Source organism: Topomyia yanbarensis, chromosome 2 (assembly GCF_030247195.1).
Source record: "Topomyia yanbarensis strain Yona2022 chromosome 2, ASM3024719v1, whole genome shotgun sequence".
Classification (NCBI taxonomy): Eukaryota; Metazoa; Arthropoda; class Insecta; order Diptera; family Culicidae; genus Topomyia; species Topomyia yanbarensis.
Genome location: NC_080671.1, coordinates 154,392,952 through 154,413,259, shown reverse-complemented (window position 1 = coordinate 154,413,259; position 20,308 = coordinate 154,392,952). Strand labels below are relative to the sequence as shown.

Below are 20,308 nucleotides of genomic sequence, written 5' to 3'. Positions count from 1 at the left end.
ACCAAAAACAGCGATCCAATTTACAACGGCGACCCGTAAGAACAAGAAACAAATAAGAACCTCTGATCGTGAACAGCAAGAAAGCAGTACCGATGATGACATGGACGGGAACGAGAACGCGAGAGAAGGCAGACTGAATGACCCCCAAGCGGCTTTACCGCCAATGAAAAGGATCTCAACACGCAGCAGCAAGCTGCGTCAACAAGATCTGGAAGACCGACATTCTTAGCATTCTATTTTTTTATTTTTACTTATTGTAAAAAATTGAAAGACCCACGGCTCAGTTGTGCTAACGCATTGAGCCGTTTCAAATAAATCTTTAGATTAAAAAAAAAGAATAGCTAATTGGCTCACGAAACATACACCTTTTCCACATTTTAACGACATTCAATTAGCTAGAGATTACTGAGTAGAGAACGTTATGAAAATTTAGAGCCATAGTACTCAAGTGAGAGCAAGGATGTGAAGTATACAGATCGGAAAACTAGAAGTAGCAAGGTCATTAGAACAGGCCTAATACCTTACGGGCTTAACTTTTGTCTTCTGTTGATGGGGGTCGATCTTCAGCAGCATAACTACGAATCATTCAAGCCTATCAACATGTCTCTTGTTAAAGACAGACTTGTTCCTCTTTACCGTGTGAAACGGTTCTCACTATCGGTCGGGGCAGAGTTCACCGTTGTAGAATATTCCAGTAAATCGTGATAAGGCCGAATGATTCAAGGAAACAGGACCTAAACGGCTCACGGGGAGGAGAGCCTAAATGGTAGCGTAATAGATGGAGGCAAGAAGCATGAGGAGGTCATTTTGTGATATTTACTAACAAAAAAAAATTAGGATCTTTAAATAAGTATGCAAATGTATAATTTGAAAAAGTTAAGCTGTTGCTATACTTTTAAATAACAATCGACGAGATAGTGTACTGGCGCCCTCGTAAAACCGGTATCTATGAGATTGCAAAGTTATTTTAATCAACAATAGCTTGTCCTATCCAATTTATAAAGGAAGAAACTCTAGTAAATAGCATATAGTCCCAGTAGCCACATTCTAAATCAACTGATGCTAAACCAATTACAAATTGTACTGAATCGTGACGATACCATTGCAAAACGGTTGGTGCGTAAACGCACGAACTTATAAATCCAGGATATCTTGCGCAAATCTGTGAATCGTGCAAAGTGCTGTTAAGGGCTCGCTGACAATCCGAGTTATACATAGCTATTACTAGCTGATCAAGCATTACGATTGGGTCGATACCTGGAAAAACGATCGAATGGTGAACAATATATAATAAAAAAAGCTTGAAATGCAATATTACCATGCGGGTAAACCATACTCAATACCAAAGGGGTATGCGTTCTATTAGTCCATAAGCACGATGGAAACACAGAAAAATTCCATTCGAGGGGCTGTCTCAATCTTACCAGAGCGATATCGTTGCTATTGTCAGTGAAGTTGTAACCACTATGAATAAGTCGACTTTCTACTTCTCTCAAATTTGGCTCAGATTCGTTCAATGCCAGAAGTTGTACAAAAGACGGCACCTTTAGTCCAATACAACTGGCTGTGGTTAAAATCAAACTTTTCGTAATTATGGTACCCATACATCTGAAATCAATAGTAGTGTTGTCCATCCAACCTATCATGACCTGAAAAATCAATAAAATTAAATTAGAATCAGAAGATTAGAATTGTGTATAGGCGAATACTTTGCCTAAAAGCAAGCTATTCGCCTATACACAATATTATCGTAAAAATAAAAAGAAACAAATTACCAAAGAACCGTTTTCAACCGTATATCCAAGATTTCTCACAATATCTGGACAGGTTGCGATATCCGGATGCATTTCTATATCATTTTCAATATCCTCTAACGGACAACAAATCACAGAGGTTGAAGAGCAAAAATTAATATTCCGCGCAGAAAGAAATTGATTCCATTTTCGTGAACACGTCGAAGCGACTACACACTGTGCCTTTTTACCTTCATCACTGATACAGGAATCGCCTAAATGTAGATCGGGATCGAGGAATTGCAACGAACTCCCGCCAACATCATAATTCTTCAGTAATACTGTTTTCATCCAGTCAACGTGGCTCGCTAGACCAATAGCAACCGAATGTTCACCAAAGCCGCAATCTCTTCCGAACTGATTCAATCCAATAGTTAGCGGGTAGAGATTGTTGGCTATTCCTATTTCATCGTCTATTGGCCCTCCAATCATTAGTTCGCATGACTTCGGTACTAAGAAGAAATCATTTCCAGTACAAATATGTTCACTCGCTAAACCCTTCCGTAACCGATCAGTAAAATTGGTAGATATTATGCAGGTCGATGAATTCTTGAAGGTTACAAGTGGTCGAAGAATCGCAATACTTGAATCTTAATTATGTTAAATTAGTTAAATATTCTGTTTGTTCCAAAAAATGCTTACTAATTTCACCAGGAGAAAATATTCTATTGATGTCCGCTCGGCCGAACCCAAATACATAGGTTTTTTCGTAGCGAACATTATGATCATGCCAAATGCATGTCGGTTGGATGTATGCAAGAGGAAGTAACTGTTCCAAAGACAAAATAGCAATGTTGCTATAACCGGAACCCTCAATGTAGTTTGGATGGATATGTACCATAGAAACGTTCATCTCATTCGTACCCAAAAACAGAATATGTGTGACTGGTTGTCTGCAAAAAAATGAATAAAATAACAAATTAGCCAATAATCTCAATTTATAAAATACATAAGATTCTCATTTCAGAATTACTCCTAGAAGACGTAAAAATGGAAGACCATCAGGACGACATCATCCGAGAAGCCCATAACTACGGCCATAGAAGCAGGGGAGGGAATAAAAACCAAATTTCACAAAAATATTTTTTCCGCAGCTTGACAGGCAGCTACTAACGAGTATTAAATCAATAATATAATATATATAATATAAGTTTATATATTTATATATTATAGAGGATAGAGAGATTTAAAAATGTTCAGTCTTACCCATTAAAAGCTGCACATTGGGCCACCGTCAGCACAGTTACTTCGTCTATAACTACACCATAACAGTTCTCATGTCCCTCCGCTCTCCAAGCAAGTTTCACTAAGTGCGATGGCATTGAGCTGATAAACATATGTCGCAAATCAGTATCCACGGACGTATAATTATCGCTTTTGTGCGTGATGACAGAATCTTCAAATTCTCGAACGTGTACAAACCGCAGTGCACAAAACGTAGCATTAAAGATGCTTTCTGAAACAACTTAAATATAATACATTGTTCAAACAAAACAAGAAAAACACTCAACCATTGCTATTCACGATATAAAAAATAAAAAAAGATAGGAAACTTGTTTCAGCTGTGCAGAATGATCCTAATATAAACCTAATAGATTACCACGATTTGTAAATTATTTGAATTATTATAATACTTATCAACAAGCATTTATTTTTCAGGCCAGGGTAGTTTAAATTTCGTCTTAGACATTCAACTACTCAAAAGCCACTAGTATTATAAGGTCAAAAACATTTACTAGTGCTTCACCGGTGTAGTGCAAAAAAGAGACAGACTGGTTACATCCATATTTGAATGAGTGTAGAACCAACTACACCGATGTAGTGCACTGTCAAAAACAAAAATGCCATTAGTAACTTAAAAAATAGTTGACAATGTATGTGTTGAGCCCTTTTGCATTCTGCGCACCCAACAAATTTTAAGCCAAAATCATTCAAAAATGGTTAGTGATAATCACAAAAAATTGCTTCATTTTCCCTCTACCGATCAGTATTTAATACTGAAGATGAATTTTTATCTAATTTGCAAAATATCAACAATTCAACTAAAAGGGCAAAAGAAAATACTTGAACACATGTTTTGATAAACATTACTCCCTAATGGAGAGGTATAGCAACAACCTTATGCTTGTAAAGGGTGTTTTCGATCGATTTGTTGCTTATTTTGGTAGCATATGGCCTACTATTTAATGTTTTGAAATCATTTGATAATGTCCACCTTCAGTATTTTTTCGCATTCGGATTCGGTCGTTTCGATTTTGTCATTTTTTCGAGAAATTTCGTGAATAACGAATTCAATACTGACCTCTAGCTCAGCAATTGCTTACGGTTTGTCGGTTAAGGCGAAAGACCCTAAAAACCATAAAAAAGTGGTAATTGAAAAAAAGTGCCAAAAAGACACCTTTTATATTGAAGAACGCTGCTTTACTTAGAGGCTAAGTAGAGTTTATCGAGCCGCTGTTCATTAGAACAACTATGGAAATCTCTGTTCGCATTGGCTCGTATCTGAACTAACGCCTGCAGCTGATTTTTTATCGAACAAATCAAATTCTTGGTGAAACTAACCCGGAGCATAATTTCAACCTATATCCCACATTCCCATCACAAAGAGTATGGTCGAGTGTAATATCATATCTTACTGTCGACGCTCGCCCCGTGTTTTTTCATAGTATCAACAATCCAATCGTGGTAGGATGACACTTTCGTGTACACTCCGGGAGACGCAGAGCCACAAACTGTTCCAAATGATGTTAGGCCAACTATGAAAGGTGTTACTCTTCCGTTATGCATCAGCTTGATTTGAAGCGGACCACCTGAATCGCCCTACAAAGATAAACCAACAATATAGACTTTGTACAATGTACTGAAAAACTCTTACTTCACAAGTGTCCATTTTCTCGTCAACTGCACAAATGTGGTGGTCCTGAAGACCTTTCCGCAACCTACGATCGGAATATTTCGAGTAAAAACTACTGCATTCTGTATTGTTGATTGGTTTCAGTGATACCTTCAACAATACTGGCGTCTGTTCCTGAGCTGGAATATTATGAATCAAACATAATTTACAAGAAATCCACCATAAACTCAAGATGTACGTACCAAAACCTGTTCTACCCCAACCAGCAGCTTCAAGCACTTTGAATCTGACCTCGTTGTCAGTCCAAAGACAAGCAGGGGCAACTACGTCAGTAATACTGAAATGTTCACATTATCTTTCAAAAGTTTCCTCCGTGTATCTTCCAGGTGAAGTTGTTACCTTACATTCTTTTCCAACTTTATCAATGCAATATCGTGGTAATGCGCTGCAAAGCGATGTTCTGGATGTCTCACAATTTCACTGATACTCAACTGTTGAGCAAATTCATCATCTTCCGAACTGTAGATGTTCAAATCGCCAAATCTTACCACATCAGGCTGGCGACCACTGTGAACGATACAATCTAATCTTTAATAAACCAATGTAAACACCTTGTTAACATACTTCGAATCAATAGCACAATGTGCTGCCGTCATTACGAAATTATACCAGATCAAAGTTCCGCCACAGCGCCACGAAATAGTTCCGTCACTTTCAGTCCAACCAATTGCGCCCATATGAGCGAATTCCTTCAACACGGCTGGGATTCCGAAGATCGGTTTCACAGCGCTCAAGGCAGTCAATTTGTGAAATCGTAAATGACAATCTGGAGGAATAAAAATTATTCAATTGAATGGTGAAGAAATGTTACATAAAATATAGGAAACACACCATCCAAAGTAGTACGCACGTTCGGAAGCATAAGGACGTCATCGCAGGCTGAAAAAGTAAGTATCTCGAATTTTAACAAGAGGCTGCTGAGTACTTATATAGTAAAGAGGTTGAGGTTGAAATATATGCTCATTTCCACGACATTCAGTTCATCGCACATCATTTTCTTCATTACTAGGCAGTAGGTCAACATTTCACCATTCAAGAAATTGTGAAAAGTAGTTGACATTGCAATAAGAAAACTGGATAATTTCGTGGTAGCGAGACTCGTGATAAACTAAGTGCATGGCAGACAGTCAATGTGTTATATTATAGCGCTTGTAAGTTAGGAGTAAAGCCATGTCAAGTGATCCTCGAATTTTTCGCAAAATCACCGACCTTCATGAGGAATATTCTATTGTATAGGGATTATGATGAATAGCTTTTTGAGGGATTCCATGAGAAACCGGCCGACCGCAAAATATGGCCATCGTCGATTCGAACGAAACTTTGCAGGTGTGTTCGCTGTATGAATCTCCATGATATTCTCTGGCAATTGGAATATTTTGATACAAGAGTAAATTTTCAAAAGGGCGTAAACGTTTCTACGTGTATGAATTTCAATTTTTTTTGTTCGATTACTGTATTTTATACAGCAAAACTATCTGAGAACAAGTTACAGGAAATGAATACTTCTGTCCGAAAAAAATATACACTGAAAAAATGTTGCGTCATTTTTCAAAAAAAAACAAAAATTTATGATAAAAATTTAAATTGCGAAAAAACCCATTTTTTTAAAAAAAATTATATTTTGTTACCAAAAACCTAAAGAGAAAAGAAACATTTTGATTGTGATTGCATGATGGAGAAAAAATTGGTAAAAAAGTTTTCCTAACAATAACTTCGTACATGTTTTTAAATTTCATACTAATAGACAAACAAAATTGTAATTCTATTACAGAATATAATTCTAAGCACCATTTAAAATCAAAATTCATTTAACAAAAATCTTCCAAAATGCGATAGTTTTCGAGATATTTGAAATTTTGCTCCTTCAAAAACAATTAATTCGTGTAATTATGCTCTTTTTAAAAGTTATTCGCGTTACCCCATTAAAAAATGTCAAAAATTTAATGTTTATCGTTTTAAAGACGTAAAAGCAACCTTTTTAGTGTATTTGGATCATGGAGAAGCTTTCAATAAAAAAGTTTTCCCAACAACTTTTGACATTTTTTTATAATTCTTACTATTTGCAGTCAAAAATACAATTTTCTTTTTGAATATGATTCTAAACGCCATTTTAAATCGAAATGCTCTTAACAAAAATTTCCTAAAATGTAGTAGTTCTCGAGATATTTAGACTTTTGTTTTAACAACACAATTATTTTGTTTTATTACGACCTTTTCATAAGTTAGTCGCGTTTCTCCATCAACAATAATAGGTTTTTCAAAAGGCCCGTAAACTTTCGTGCAACTTTCTCTTTGACATCAAGGCGATATTGTAAATCATTTGAAAGTTACTTGAAAGCATTACATTTTATATGTCCATTAGTATAAAATTTAAAAACATGTACGAAGTTATTGTTAGGAAAACTTTTTCTGCATCATGCAATCACATTCAAAATGTTTCTTTTCTCTTTAGGTTTTTGGTAACAAAACACAAAAAAAATTAAAAAAATGGGTTTTTTCGCAATTTAAATTTTTATCATAAATTTTTGTTTTTTTTTTGAAAAACGACACAACATTTTTTTCAGTGTATATTTTTTTCAGACAGAAGTATTCATTCCCTGTAACTCGTTCTCAGATAGTTTTGCTGTATAAAATACAGTAATCGAACAAAAAAAATTTGAAATTCATACAAGTAGAAGCGTTTACGCCCTTTTGAAAAGTTGCTCTTGAGTCAAAATAATCTTATTACCTGTGGAAAATATTTAGTCTTGCATGACCGTGAAACGTGTAAAGTTTCATTGGAATCTAAGATGGTCGGTCAGGATTTTAAAGATTTTCGGACGGATCTTCGTGGAATTCCTCTTTTGGTATAAATATTTCGTTAAAACTCCTTTTTTCCTTGCGATATTAAACCTTAAACTTTATTGCACGATAAAATTGTAAATTTTATATCTCAAAAACTACTAAAGATAATTGAATGAATTTTTGTACACTAATGGAATGATATTTAAACTATCTCATAAAAAGATTTCTACTGTATAATTGTGTGAATAACGGTACTTTGCATATATTTAAAAATTTCAATTGTATCTCTTCTTATGTTGTTCACGCTAAAAAATTTCAAAACGTTTGTCAAATTATGCGGGAATCTTTCACCTTCAATAATCTGCATTGATAATTTTTCATATTTGTTCCTGTCGAGAGTTATGGAGGATTTTGTAACAATGCTTTCAATCGACGCACGGCGCAATTTTATGCAACCCGCGAAAACGTTCATATTGGCAACGCAGCACATCGCAACGTCCTAGTGCGCATCGCTTTTGAAGAGCGTATCTCATGTTCAAAATTGCCATCTCTGAGATTAAAGCAAAAACAAGCTTTTCTTTACGAATTATTGAAGGTAAATATTTTCCGAATAATTTGCATGCTTTTTAGCGTTATTATATTTTTCAGGAGTTATTCAATTTTCTGCCGGAGCAAAGATGAGCAGTGGGTATGGTTGAACCTGCGTTAACATATTTTTTGCAAATTGACGTACCTATATACTTCACCACATTTTATTGTCAGTTGGTTATGGCTGAAATGTAGCACGGTATATTTTGTCGAATAAAGATTCGATTGTCTTATGTTATAAATATGGGTCGACTACACGAATGCTGTATTCCGTTAAAAAAATTCTTAAATGTGTTCGTCGCGATTTGGTTTTTGTGATATCCATGTGGAGTGATAAATTTAAAAATTATATTGGTCAACACATGTCTAGCATATGTCGTAATGGGCGCACAAAATACTACGAAAATAAATATGGACAGAAACGAAACACAACGTTAGTTAAATTTTATGTTTTGCATCCTAAGTTTATAGTATAGTATTTTACATCATATATTTGTAGTAGTGGGTTCCTCTATTACGCGTTTAAAACATAGGAAAATTTCATTTTTTTTTTAATTTTTCTTCTTAAAGTGTTTGCCAAAATAATGGACCTGATAAAAAGCTGTTGTCATAAGATTTCATATTTTCCTATATAATGTTGTAGACTAAAAATGAATTTGGATAAAACATAGATGTACTTTAACTAACAAAAGTGTCTTTAAAGATGGCAATAACATAAGATCATTATATAAGTTAAGTTCTGTTCTTTGCGATACAGTTAAATTACGATAAAAATATTTATTAAACAACCATAATTTTTGTTGTACACTTCGGTCAAAAAAATTTAAAAGCATCTCAAAATATCCGAAAAACATTCATCTTCGATAATCCTTACAAAAAAGCTTGTCTTTTTACACTAATCGAGAGGTGTGGTTTCTTTTAGTCATGCAATGCGCACTTCCAACGCGATTCGCATTCTGACGATGCGACGTGCAACGTTGCCAATGTGTAAGATCTCGCGGGCTGCATCAAAGTGGGCCGTGCGTTGAAAGAGCGCACTGTTACAAAATCGTCCATAACTCTCGATAAGAACAAAAATGAAAAATTATCAATACAAATTATTGGAGGTGAAAGATTGCCGCATAATTTTACATACGTTTTGAAAACTTTTAGCGTGAAAAACATAAGAAAAGATACAATTGAAATTCTAAATAGATGTAAAGTACCGTTATTAACACAATTATACAGTAGAAATATTTTTATGAAATAGTGTAAATATCATTACATAAGTGTACAAAAATTCATTAAATTATCTTTAGTAGTTTTTAAGATATAAAATTTACAATTTTATCGTGCAATAAAGTTTAAGTTTAGAGAAAAATAGGAGTTTTAGCGAAACATTCATACCAAATACTATTCACCATAATCCCTATACAATAAAATATTCCTTATGAAGATCGGTGATTTTGCGAAAAATTCGAGGATCACTTGACATCCCAAGTAACAATTGAAGTTTTATAGCACGCTACAAGTGCAGTCTAAGTTTTATGAGAGGCTATAAAACTAGGGATGGCTTTACTCTTTGCAAAGTCCAGTCAGTGCCCTGACTAGAATACTGCTTGGAAAAATACAACACATTATTTAACATTTCCGGACTCACATCCAGTAGAAACATAATTGTTTGTGCGCAAGTTTGCAAGCTACGCCAATTGTTGGCATGTTTGGATGCAGACCAAAAGCGAATCTTGTGCTTTATCCACTTTATCTTTGGCTTCCAGTCTTTGAAATATTTAATAAACGGAATAATTACTTTTCATCCGACGTTTCGGCGGCCTTTCTCAAGTAATCTACAAAACGTTCGACTTACTCAAAATTACATTACAAGAAACTTTGATTAACCAAACACTTACTAAGCTACTTACCATGTTATCGTCAAGCACACCTTCGTATATTAGTGCAATTGTCATATTTGGCTGTTCTGAAGGTGAAATATGCAAGACATGTATGATTATCGGTGCGATATATTTTGAAATTTAAAAAATATTACTTTGCGTATTGCCACTGACTTACATACGTGGCGGTTCGTTACGGACCGTTTTCGGATAATTATTAAACCGCCACGTACGTGAGTTTTTCGGTAATTATTTTTAGCAGTAGTAGATAGAAAAATCAAATACAAAATATGTCCTGATATGCTCCTTTTTCGTTTCATTGAAATAAAGTTCGGCTGGTTTAGTGAAATGGAGCATTACTATATTGACTAATAAATAACATGCTATAACTTGTAAATTGTACAAGATAGACACTTGGTGGCTTCAGTAAAGTTGTTCGCAAAAGAAAGGGCTATAAATTTACTGAAGATATCATCTCAATATAACTACTTAAAAGAAAATTAATAGAACTATCCCACTTATAGGAAGATTAATCTGTGGAAACATAATATCAAAAGAAAGAGCATATTACATCCAATTAATTCTGCCAAGAAGCTTTTGGCCTATAATTAGCCACTTTGACGTTTATAGCTGATTGCATCTTTTTGGTCTTATTTCTAAATATTAAATATTAGAAAATGCCAATAATCTGACATTTGTATTTAATGCTGGATACCTCTTTTAGCAATAGTTCGATTTATATAAACTGCAGCTCGTTCTAAAGATATTCATATAAGGTATCTGAAGGTATATGAAGTGTTTATCTATGTTTAGAAATTCGACAATTAATCTAAAAAATTGCAAAGAACATATTTTTTGCACAAAAAAACATCCATCGCAAAGAAACTAAACATCAAAATCAAAAGCAAAATAATAGTGTTCTGTCTGAGTGTTAAGCCTTTGAGTATATGCCATCCCAAATCGTCGAGCTGAGTCGATTGATACATAAGACTCGACCCCCCAGGCCTCCGAAAAAATCTTGAACGTTTGAGGGAATTCTTTACATTTCTTTTGAAAAAAGCTTAGCTTAGTTGAACGCCCGCTGAGTTTCCCGTGATCGATCGAAGCCTGTTGAAATTGCAATTTTATGATACCTGGGAGTAGTACATCATACTCAACGTGCAAGCTAAAGAGACTAAGACTATAGTATGATCAATAACGTAGATAGCCACGCTCATGCAGGTCTATTGAAATGTTGCAGGATAGGATTGGTGTTAGTAAATAGGGAAGCGAATCAGGATATATCTTGGTAGAAATTGTGATTTAGCTAAGTACTCACGCGCTCTGTCTTCATTTTAGATCAAAGTTTTCAGGTGTGCGACCTACAGTAGAAACATGAATGTCGTTCGAATACGCGTTTTAATAATTATTCTTCCGCAGGGCGTTACATACAAGAATAAAGCCATAGATTTTGAAAAATGTACGCGCGAGACACAGAATTCAGGTTACAGAAAGCACCAGGCCTTTAGAAAATATAATAGAGGTATCTATTCATCTATATGGTCTTATCAATATATACGAAAGTCGCTTGCGATCAATTTCCGATAATTCCAAACAAGCAATTTGAACTCCGAACAGCCAATGGGAGTATTGCTTCTTATTAGCACTTCAATGATCATTTCAAGATTTTTTTACTTTTCATTGGCTTGATCATGAACTTCACATTAAATAGCGAGAAAATGTCTTGAAACATACACAATCAATATTTTTCAAATACTATGGGATAAGGAAAAAAGAAATAATCTCGACAACACTAGTTAAGGATAGTAAACAAGCCGAAGCTACAACAGAAAACTCGATTTTATTTGCGATTTGAGTGATTCAGGCGGCCTAAAATGAGGGACAGAATCCGAACTAGCTTCGGGTCCAAGCAAAAACGGCATAAGGTGGCTCGTGCCCCGGTGGGCACCACGGGAAGGTAAGGGATAGGAATTCTGTATCAGAGGTGAACTATGTCCCCCCTCTTTCTTTGCCAACCACCATACAGCTTGAAAGGATACGCATCAAAACTCAGCTCGTTGCTCACTGGTCCCAACGAGGAATCAGTCTAAATGGCGCCAAAAGTAATGTCAAGCCTTGCTATAACAACCCATTTACGGAAATTTAACCTTCTATTTTTGGCAGACATCGCTGGCGCCAACTGATGCTTATTGCTTATTAGTGTGCAGGACTGTTATAGTAGTGCTAAGATTCAATTGATGCGCAGGGACTATGCATCAATTCTACGATACGTTCAAGCAAACGAAACTATCAGCGAACATGAAGGCGGCAGCCTAACAATATTCTCCCAGTTAAATACATTAACATTTGATTTCTGGCTTTTGAGGCACTAATCGAAAATACTTACTAGCGAAAGAAATGCAACACATAACCATCCAACAACCCAGCGACAGAATCGCAGCTTCATGTCGATGCAACCTTATCATTTTAACCAATATCACTTGCTCATAGATTATTACCTACTAAAGGCATTGTCGCTGTCCGGCTCGAAATAGACTTAACGGCAAATGTGCTGTCAGTTAAAATAGTACCGTCAGATAACGCTGAATTGTACTCTTCTGATTAGTTTTGTTTGAATGCCAAATTCAACAAAACGGGTAGCTAGACAGACTTCATCCAATTCCAACTAGAGATAACGAACCGTCAAAAATAACACATTTTTCATTTCAATTCAAATTAGAGTTTCACAAATAAGCGAGTCGGAACTGTTTCACAAATGGTGAGATAACCTAGTCATCGCAAGTTCCCAATCCACATTCCTCGTGAGACTAATGATTTTCATTCAATGTACCGACGTTGACTGAGTGATATCGCATTCATTGGTAATAGAACGAGTATGGCAGAATTAAATACGTTCCGCAGGTGTTAGCTATGTAGAATGCCAGCCGATTTCCATATGATGATCAATAATCATCCAACAAACAACAAACAAGCAAATCACACAAATATGAAATAATATGTAAAAAGTCAGGAAGGACATAGAGATCGATGCAATCAGCTCCAAAGTGTTAAACATGAAGTGCAATCTCGTGATTAAGTGAAAACATATCAGCAAAAGCATGAATCGCATTGCTTTTAACTACTGTGCATTGCATTTACTCTAGTTGGGAAGATAACAGTAGAGAGCGGCTGTGAAGATCAAAAACTTGTCACTGGCGGCCCGAAGGGTCAAATAGGTCGGGGGTAATGTGGTCGAGTCAGACGATTGACAACGGGCAACGATGCGACACTTTCGCAGGCTCTCAAATAATTGTAGATCACCAGCAAATCCCTTGTCGAACGAGCAGACATCATAAATAAATGGCTGATTGAGTTAAAAGGAGTCAACTCTCATTTTCTCCGATTTTTTTGCATTATTCAATTGATCAAAGTTGTGTCATTTGAGTTTGCAAGTTATTTTTATTTTATTATTATGCTATTATAATCAAAGTTGACCATGGAGATAGCCCCAGTACTAGCTTTTCCCGTTTCCTATATTAAATGATAATGTGGTTTAACTCTTTGGACGCTAACTTCTCAAATGTTCATACATTCAGACGATCATTTCGATATAAACTTTAAATTTTAGGAAAAATATCAATAATATATAAAACTTTTGATATTTTGCCAGAAAAGTAAAATTTTCTGATTGGAGTAATATAAAATCTGGTTTAGTACTTTTGAAACAAAACGCACCGACTCGGGGATATAACTGGTCTATCTACAAGACACAGTAGCTGGTGGAGAAGAGGTGTAGGAGAGGTGTGCGTAGGATTCGTAGTACCGACCCATTTTAGCGAAAACCGTTACTGCGACATTGAAGTCCCCAGTACCGGTAATACCGGTAATGTATCGGTACTCGAAAATTTTGGTTATTAAAAGAAATTCGTGACAATTTCTAACATGGTCATTGATGGGAAATTTTTGCGTTACGTATATTATGAATGGTCTCAATTCAGTAAACATATCGCTGTTTTCCCGTGCATTCTGTCAAATTTTATGTTGTTTAATTGTATAGTCTCTAATATGTCAACAAATGACGCAAGAATTGAATGATTTGACAATTTGTTGCATAAATTTTACAGTTTGCAAAATAAAAAACATCTGGCACAGGAAAAATGTACAAATATTCTTATCTTTGTCTCAGAAGTCTGTTTCTTATTATTGCGGAACCACATTACAATTTGACCTCGCTCCGAGGTCAAACCATCACCTGAGTCAAAAAGTGAATGAATTCTTGAAATCAAAACAGTTTTGAGCTTTCAGTGTTGGCGTTCGTTGGGTAGTTTTGAGGTTTGAATAAAGAATCCGTAGCTTTCGTCAACTGGCAATAGGTTTTGCCTTTCTCATATAAAGAAAGGCTATGCAATCACTGTAAAAATCGACTTTTTAACCGAGGCCCGGAGGGCCGAGTGTCATACACCATTCGATTCAGTTCGTCGAGATCGGCAAATGTCTGTGTGTGTATGTGTGTGTGTGTGTGTATGTGTGTGTGTATGTGTGTGTGTGTCATTTAAACTCACACAATTTTCTCAGAGATGGCTGAACCGATTTTCGCAAACTTAGTTTCATCTGAAAGGTATAACGCTCCCATAAGCTGCTATTGAATTTTTAGTTGATCCGACTTCCGGTTCCGGAGTTGCGGGTTGAAGAGTGCGGTCACACAGCAAATTCCCATATAAACTGGTACCACCATGATGTTCAAATGATGTAAAACATATTAAAATTGATGTCACATTACTCTAGTTTGCGGGTCTGGATCACTAATGATCAATCAAAGCAGCTTTGACCAAATTGGCCACCTATGACAGGTCATGACGCCCCCGGGGAACTCGCCAAGTTCCTAAGCTAATATCACACCCATTCCCCAACGAATTCTCTACCGATTTTTACAAACTTGATTTCAAATGAAAGATACAGTAATGTCATTGACTGCTGCTGAATTTCATTCGGTTCTGACTCTTGCTTCCGGAGTTACAGGGGTGTTAGTAAGGATACACTGGAATTTCCCATATAAATCGGTACAATCGTAATACCTCAGAGGCTAAAAACTATTGAAATGGTCACCAAATAACTTCTAATCGCAGATCTAGATCACTGATTGCCAATCAAACATTCTTTGAATATATTGCCTACTATCGACGATTCCGGAAGTCCGGAATTCCGGGCATATTCCACAATTAAAGTCAAATCGGTTCTTCGGTGATGACTGAACCGATTTTCTCAAACCAAGTCTCAAATGGAAGACAAAATATGCAGTTGAGTATTGCGTCGCCGCCCCCCTCCCCCCTCCGTCTTGCCCTTACACCTCCATCCTTCATCACTCCCCTCCCCTTGGACCACCCTCACGCCCGCATTTCCTGCATCCATCCCGTATACCGAAATAAGATGAAGGATTTCTGACGCATCCTCCACTCCCACTCTACTAACCCCCCATTCCCTCCACTTTCAAACCCATTCCACCATCATTTCAAAATATAATCACATGAAAATACTATTGAACTCATGCTGATTAAGCTAAATATTATTCTTTTGCCTTTCTCATATAGAAAGGTTATGCAATTGCTCCAAAAACCGACTTTCTAACCAACTCATAACATTCGACTCAGTTCGGCGAGATCGCAAAATATCTGTGTGTATGTATGTGTGAATGTATGTGTGTATGTATGTATGTATGTATGTATGTATGTATGTATGTATGTATGTATGTATGTATGTATGTATGTATGTATGTATGTATGTGTGTATGTGCGGATTTGTTAACAAAATGTCCACATCGGTTTCTCGGAGATGACTGAACCGATTTTTACAAACTAAGATTCAAATGAAAGGAATAATATTCCCATAGGTTGCTATTGAATTTCATTTTCAACCGACATCTTGTTCCGGATTACGAGTTGAAGAGTATGGTTACAAAACAAAATTTGTTGATTTGTCCACATCGGTTTCTCGGAATTTTCTGAACCGATTTTGACAAACTTGATTTTAAATGAAAGGTCCATCAGCTGCTGTTGAATTTTGTGTGGATACGAGTTCTGGTTCCTGAATTACAGGGTGATACGTACGATCACGCAGCAAATCCCGATTCTAACGAATTCTGCGATGAATGTAAAAAGGTGAATTTTTTTCCAAAATGTAAACACATTTGTTGAATTTGTAGATCTAGGTCACCAACAGTCATTCAAAGTCTCTTTGGCCACACTGGCCACCATCGACGGATCCGGAAGCATCCAAATTCAGAATAACGGTTATATTGGTTTCTCAAAAATGGCTAGACCGATTTGATCAACTTAGTGTCAAATGAAAGGTGTTGCGTCCCCGGAAACCGATATTAAATTCCATCTCCATCCGACTTCCGGTTCCGGAGTTACGGGTTGTGGAGTGCGATCACATAGAAAACTCCGATTCAAACCGATACCGCGATGAATGCAAAAAGGTGCTCTTATATATACTTACCAAGTGTAATAAGAATGAAAAACATTACCATAATGTTATATTGTACGAACCAGCTACTAAATCATAGTTTGGAGAAATGAGAAAGGCACAATTGCACCTCTAGGTGGATTAAAACAGGTTTTTTTGATTTCTCATCTCAAAATATATCTACAATAGTTTTCTCAAGCAAAACAAAAATTTTGGCATTAGAGGGTAAAGGGGTAAAAAAAGCAGAAGCCCTTCCCCAGACCCCCTCATACTGCATCTTCATTTTTTTTCCTCTAAAAGCTAGACTAGTTCATGTTCTGAGATGCCTCAAAGCTCATTTTTAGACTAGGAAATGAACATTACAATTTCATATGTTAAAATTTTATGGATTGTAACATCATGCAGGATACCCAAGTTATGTCGTACGCATGATAATAAGAATATACTAACCTGAACAAACATAAAAAACAATTAAATCCTCTTAGGATCTGCAATCTGCGCTTCGAATGACTCGCCTAGCAGCTTATCACGTTTGTTCAACCTAGACCTAGTTGAATTGTATATTCATTGTTGGCAAGCAATGTTTTGATCTTACTCAGTACTAAACTTGAATACAAATGAGCTATGGCTAAAAACAAGTTATATTCAGTGACGAATGCCATTGAACTGTCGTTCATGGATTTAACAAACCTATTTTTCTAAGACGGCGATGGTTTGCATAAATGAAATATTTCTATGTATTCATTATTGTCTGTGCTTTTCTAAAGGAGACGCGACGACTATTTTTGCTGGCATCATAAATTCGGAGTGCTACTGGGCGCACAATTCGTTGCAATGCTTTCTCTTATGGGATCGATCACACATTCGAAATTTTTTATGCCCGTTCGTGTAGAAAATTTGTTGTAAACAAAACATACGAAAGCCTAAATCTTTGGAAGCAAAATTATTAGTAAATTTAATAAATGATTAGGGGAGACTGAGGAAACTTGATCCCCTGGGAGATTTGAACCCAGCATCGTAACTCTATGGAGGATCAGAAATCATTAATCGAATATACCACTTTATCTAAACATAAAATTCTTTCATACAAAAAAGAAATTGAAAATGTGAGAACTGACATACAAGTAAAGTTTTGAATGTGTGTAAGAAATGAAACTGTCATTTTGAAACTTGCCACTAGCCTGCGCTACGATCGACCAGCAAATGCTATTCCTTCGTTGCGTACAATTTTGGATACAATGGGGATTCATGCATGCAAATCTGTATACGATGGTGATTTTCAACCTATATTCATTTAAACGTTTACACAGGTTTTTCTCTGTTTTTTTGGAAATGATTATTCTTGCTTATATGTCTGTTACCTGTGAGGGACCATCCATAAATGACGTAGCATTATATGGGGGAGGGGGGAGTTTTGTATATTGTGATGATGTGAGACGACAGGCGGGTAGGGGGTCATGTCTTGCTACGTAGCTTTTTTAAAGGGGAATAGGGGTTGATCTGATGTCACGACAATCTTACCCGTTTCATCTAACTAACATCATTTTTGTTTTTTTAAATTTTTTACGGGGACAACGAGGGGGTGAGGGTTACCGTCAAGCTACGTAATTATCAGGGGGGTGTATATAGAATTTTGTGACGAAATGCTACGATGGAGGAGGGGGGTTGTAAAAAATCACTCAAAAAATGCTAATTCATTTATGGATCATCTCTGATCAAATTTTCACAGTTTTAAAAAAAATCGTAGAAGAACTGAAGAAGATTTAATTTCTAAATTTTCAAACTTTTATAGAATTGATGAAATCACCCCCTACATACTATACTATTACGTACATCATTTCAGGAGAATGTCAAGTATATGAACACTTTACTTCTTTTTACTAAAGTTTGCTGACATAAATGCTATAGGTTCACTTGATTACTTCAAATTCGTTGAGATTTTATTCCCTTCGCCATGATTCATACACACCACTGAACATAACAAAATCCACACCATAACAATTAAAGTGATTGTCGCCAGAAAAAAAAACAAAATTTATTTGTCGAAAATGAACGCTTCGTCGTACAGAACCTTAACTGTAAATTTTTACTACAGTGTAAGTAGCAACCATGCATCTAACATTTTACGTTCCTCAACCATAACGACAGGCAGCTTTCAAATAATTGATAGAATTTTTTTTAAGAAATTCGTATAAAAAGTCAAGTGAGAGATGTGTAATATTTAGTAACAAAAATAACAACATCTAATCACAACAATCTAATCAATCACACAATCCATTTATAACATTAAATAGAAAAAAGTATCTGACCCTATTAGGCTGGTTGGCATACTATTTCATTAATTATGTTTTAAATTAATTCAGCTTCTTTGCTTTACTCTTAAGAACCGATATAATAACAATAATGGCTTGGGAATGGTGAAATTCTTCTGTTTGAGCGCAGCAGTAACTTGAGTACATCAATTACCATTACCATTTGAGCCAATGCGTTGAGAAAAGATAAAAATGCGGCTTTACTAAATAGCTTGACAGGGGTGTACCCCATTAGGCATAAATACGTTAGGCATACGGACGTTTGGCATACGTACGTTAGGCATAAGGATGTTAGGCATAATCGATGTTAGGCATAATCGGCGGTGATGGCCTCGGGTGGTACGAGCCTGTATGTTTGATTTTTTGAATTTTTAGAATTACACTCATCAAATAAATCACTTTGATTTAAAGTGATTATCCACGTAAATGAATAAATCTTTACTAAAATAAAAGGAGCAAACCGAATGCGTAGCATGCGGAAACTCAGCTTGCGCAACCTACAACCGATAAAATGCATATGACTACAATAGGTTCAACATTCTTGTTTTAAATATATCTTATTTGCATTAAGGTATAAATAACGCACATTAACGTAGATTAGTTCATACATACATGAATGGTGCAATTGCTCAAAAAGAAAATATATGGCTTGAAGAACAGCTCATGAATGAAAGAATGATGCATTTTATTATTCATTCAATAAATGTACGAATTGATTATCTCCCATATTATTCAGTTCAATGATTATAATCTTGATGCCATCAAAGATAGAACTACGGAAACTGTCAGATACGAGGGAGAGCTTTTTCGTGCAGAAACAAATAAGGTAACGTCACAAACGAAAGGTCCAGCGATTGTAGATAGTTGACTCCACGACACGTGTGACTCAGTTTTAACCCAATTCATTCCATATATCTGGTTTTTAATAGCACTTGACTCAACATTTCGGAAGCATGATTGATGCGGAAGATCAAAAGTAATATTCATGATGCAAACAACTACAAACCCAATAAAGTTGTACGAACTGTTAACGCAGAACTACACTTCCAAATAAAGAATATTTTGATTATAATATTAATTAACTTGTTAATATATTTTGTAATTATTGAAATATTGTGCGTTTACTCTCTTGAAGCACATGGTTGGGTCTCCAAAAATCAATGAAGTTATTTAACGTCAATGAAACGCACACTGATCGTATTTACTTTGATTTAACTTTTTCTTGGAACACTGTCAAATCAAGTGGTAATTAGCTCTACAAACCATATGCCAAATATCTAGTCTAGTCAAGTCTACACATACACAGCCAATACATGTAGGGATCCTGGAAAATTGCAAACATTCGCCTACAATTTTTCTTGTCAATATTAATGTTTGTGGTTCATATACTATGTGACACAAACATTAAAGCGGCCAGGCCAACTGTGCAGCGTACAAAATGAAGATGATTCAAAATAATACGGCAATCAAATTATTCATTTAATGAAGAATTTGATCAACGAATCATTTTGAACCTTGAAAAAGGAAGAAACGAGGACAATCGTACACAACCGTTTCAATTTGATAGGGGTTTGATAAATCGTTGGGAGTGACTTGGCTAAGAGG

At 35.8% G+C, this 20,308-nt stretch overlaps 1 protein-coding gene across 2 annotated transcripts; it reads right to left on the bottom strand.

Annotated features, from left to right (window-relative positions):
* Positions 1-847: 847 nt before the first annotated feature.
* Positions 848-16,915, bottom strand: LOC131681811 (uncharacterized). Of its 2 annotated transcripts, none has more exons than XM_058962864.1 (12): positions 16,842-16,915; positions 5,539-5,586; positions 5,272-5,473; positions 5,047-5,214; positions 4,890-4,984; positions 4,669-4,826; positions 4,430-4,613; positions 3,000-3,249; positions 2,436-2,686; positions 1,776-2,383; positions 1,319-1,649; positions 848-1,257 (listed from the first exon to the last, which is right to left on the bottom strand). In XM_058962864.1, the coding sequence occupies exons 2-12, from the start codon at positions 5,567-5,569 to the stop codon at positions 968-970; spliced, it is 2,568 nt and encodes an 855-aa protein (XP_058818847.1). In that variant the 5' UTR covers positions 5,570-5,586; positions 16,842-16,915; the 3' UTR covers positions 848-967. The 2 variants fall into 2 exon arrangements, with proteins under 2 accessions (XP_058818847.1, XP_058818846.1); XM_058962863.1 differs by lacking the exon at positions 16,842-16,915 and adding an exon at positions 12,337-12,475.
* Positions 16,916-20,308: the final 3,393 nt, after the last annotated feature.

Excerpts from the sequence above, each read along its gene's own strand:
- LOC131681811 (XM_058962863.1), bottom strand. The coding sequence starts at position 12,415 with ATGATAAGGTTGCATCGACATGAAGCTGCGATTCTGTCGCTGGGTTGT. Across the intron at positions 2,687-2,999 it reads CAATGTGCAGCTTTTAATGG|ACAACCAGTCACACATATTC; the intron begins GTAAGACTGAAC and ends ATTTTTTTGCAG. Across the intron at positions 1,650-1,775 it reads CGGTTGAAAACGGTTCTTTG|GTCATGATAGGTTGGATGGA; the intron begins GTAATTTGTTTC and ends TTGATTTTTCAG.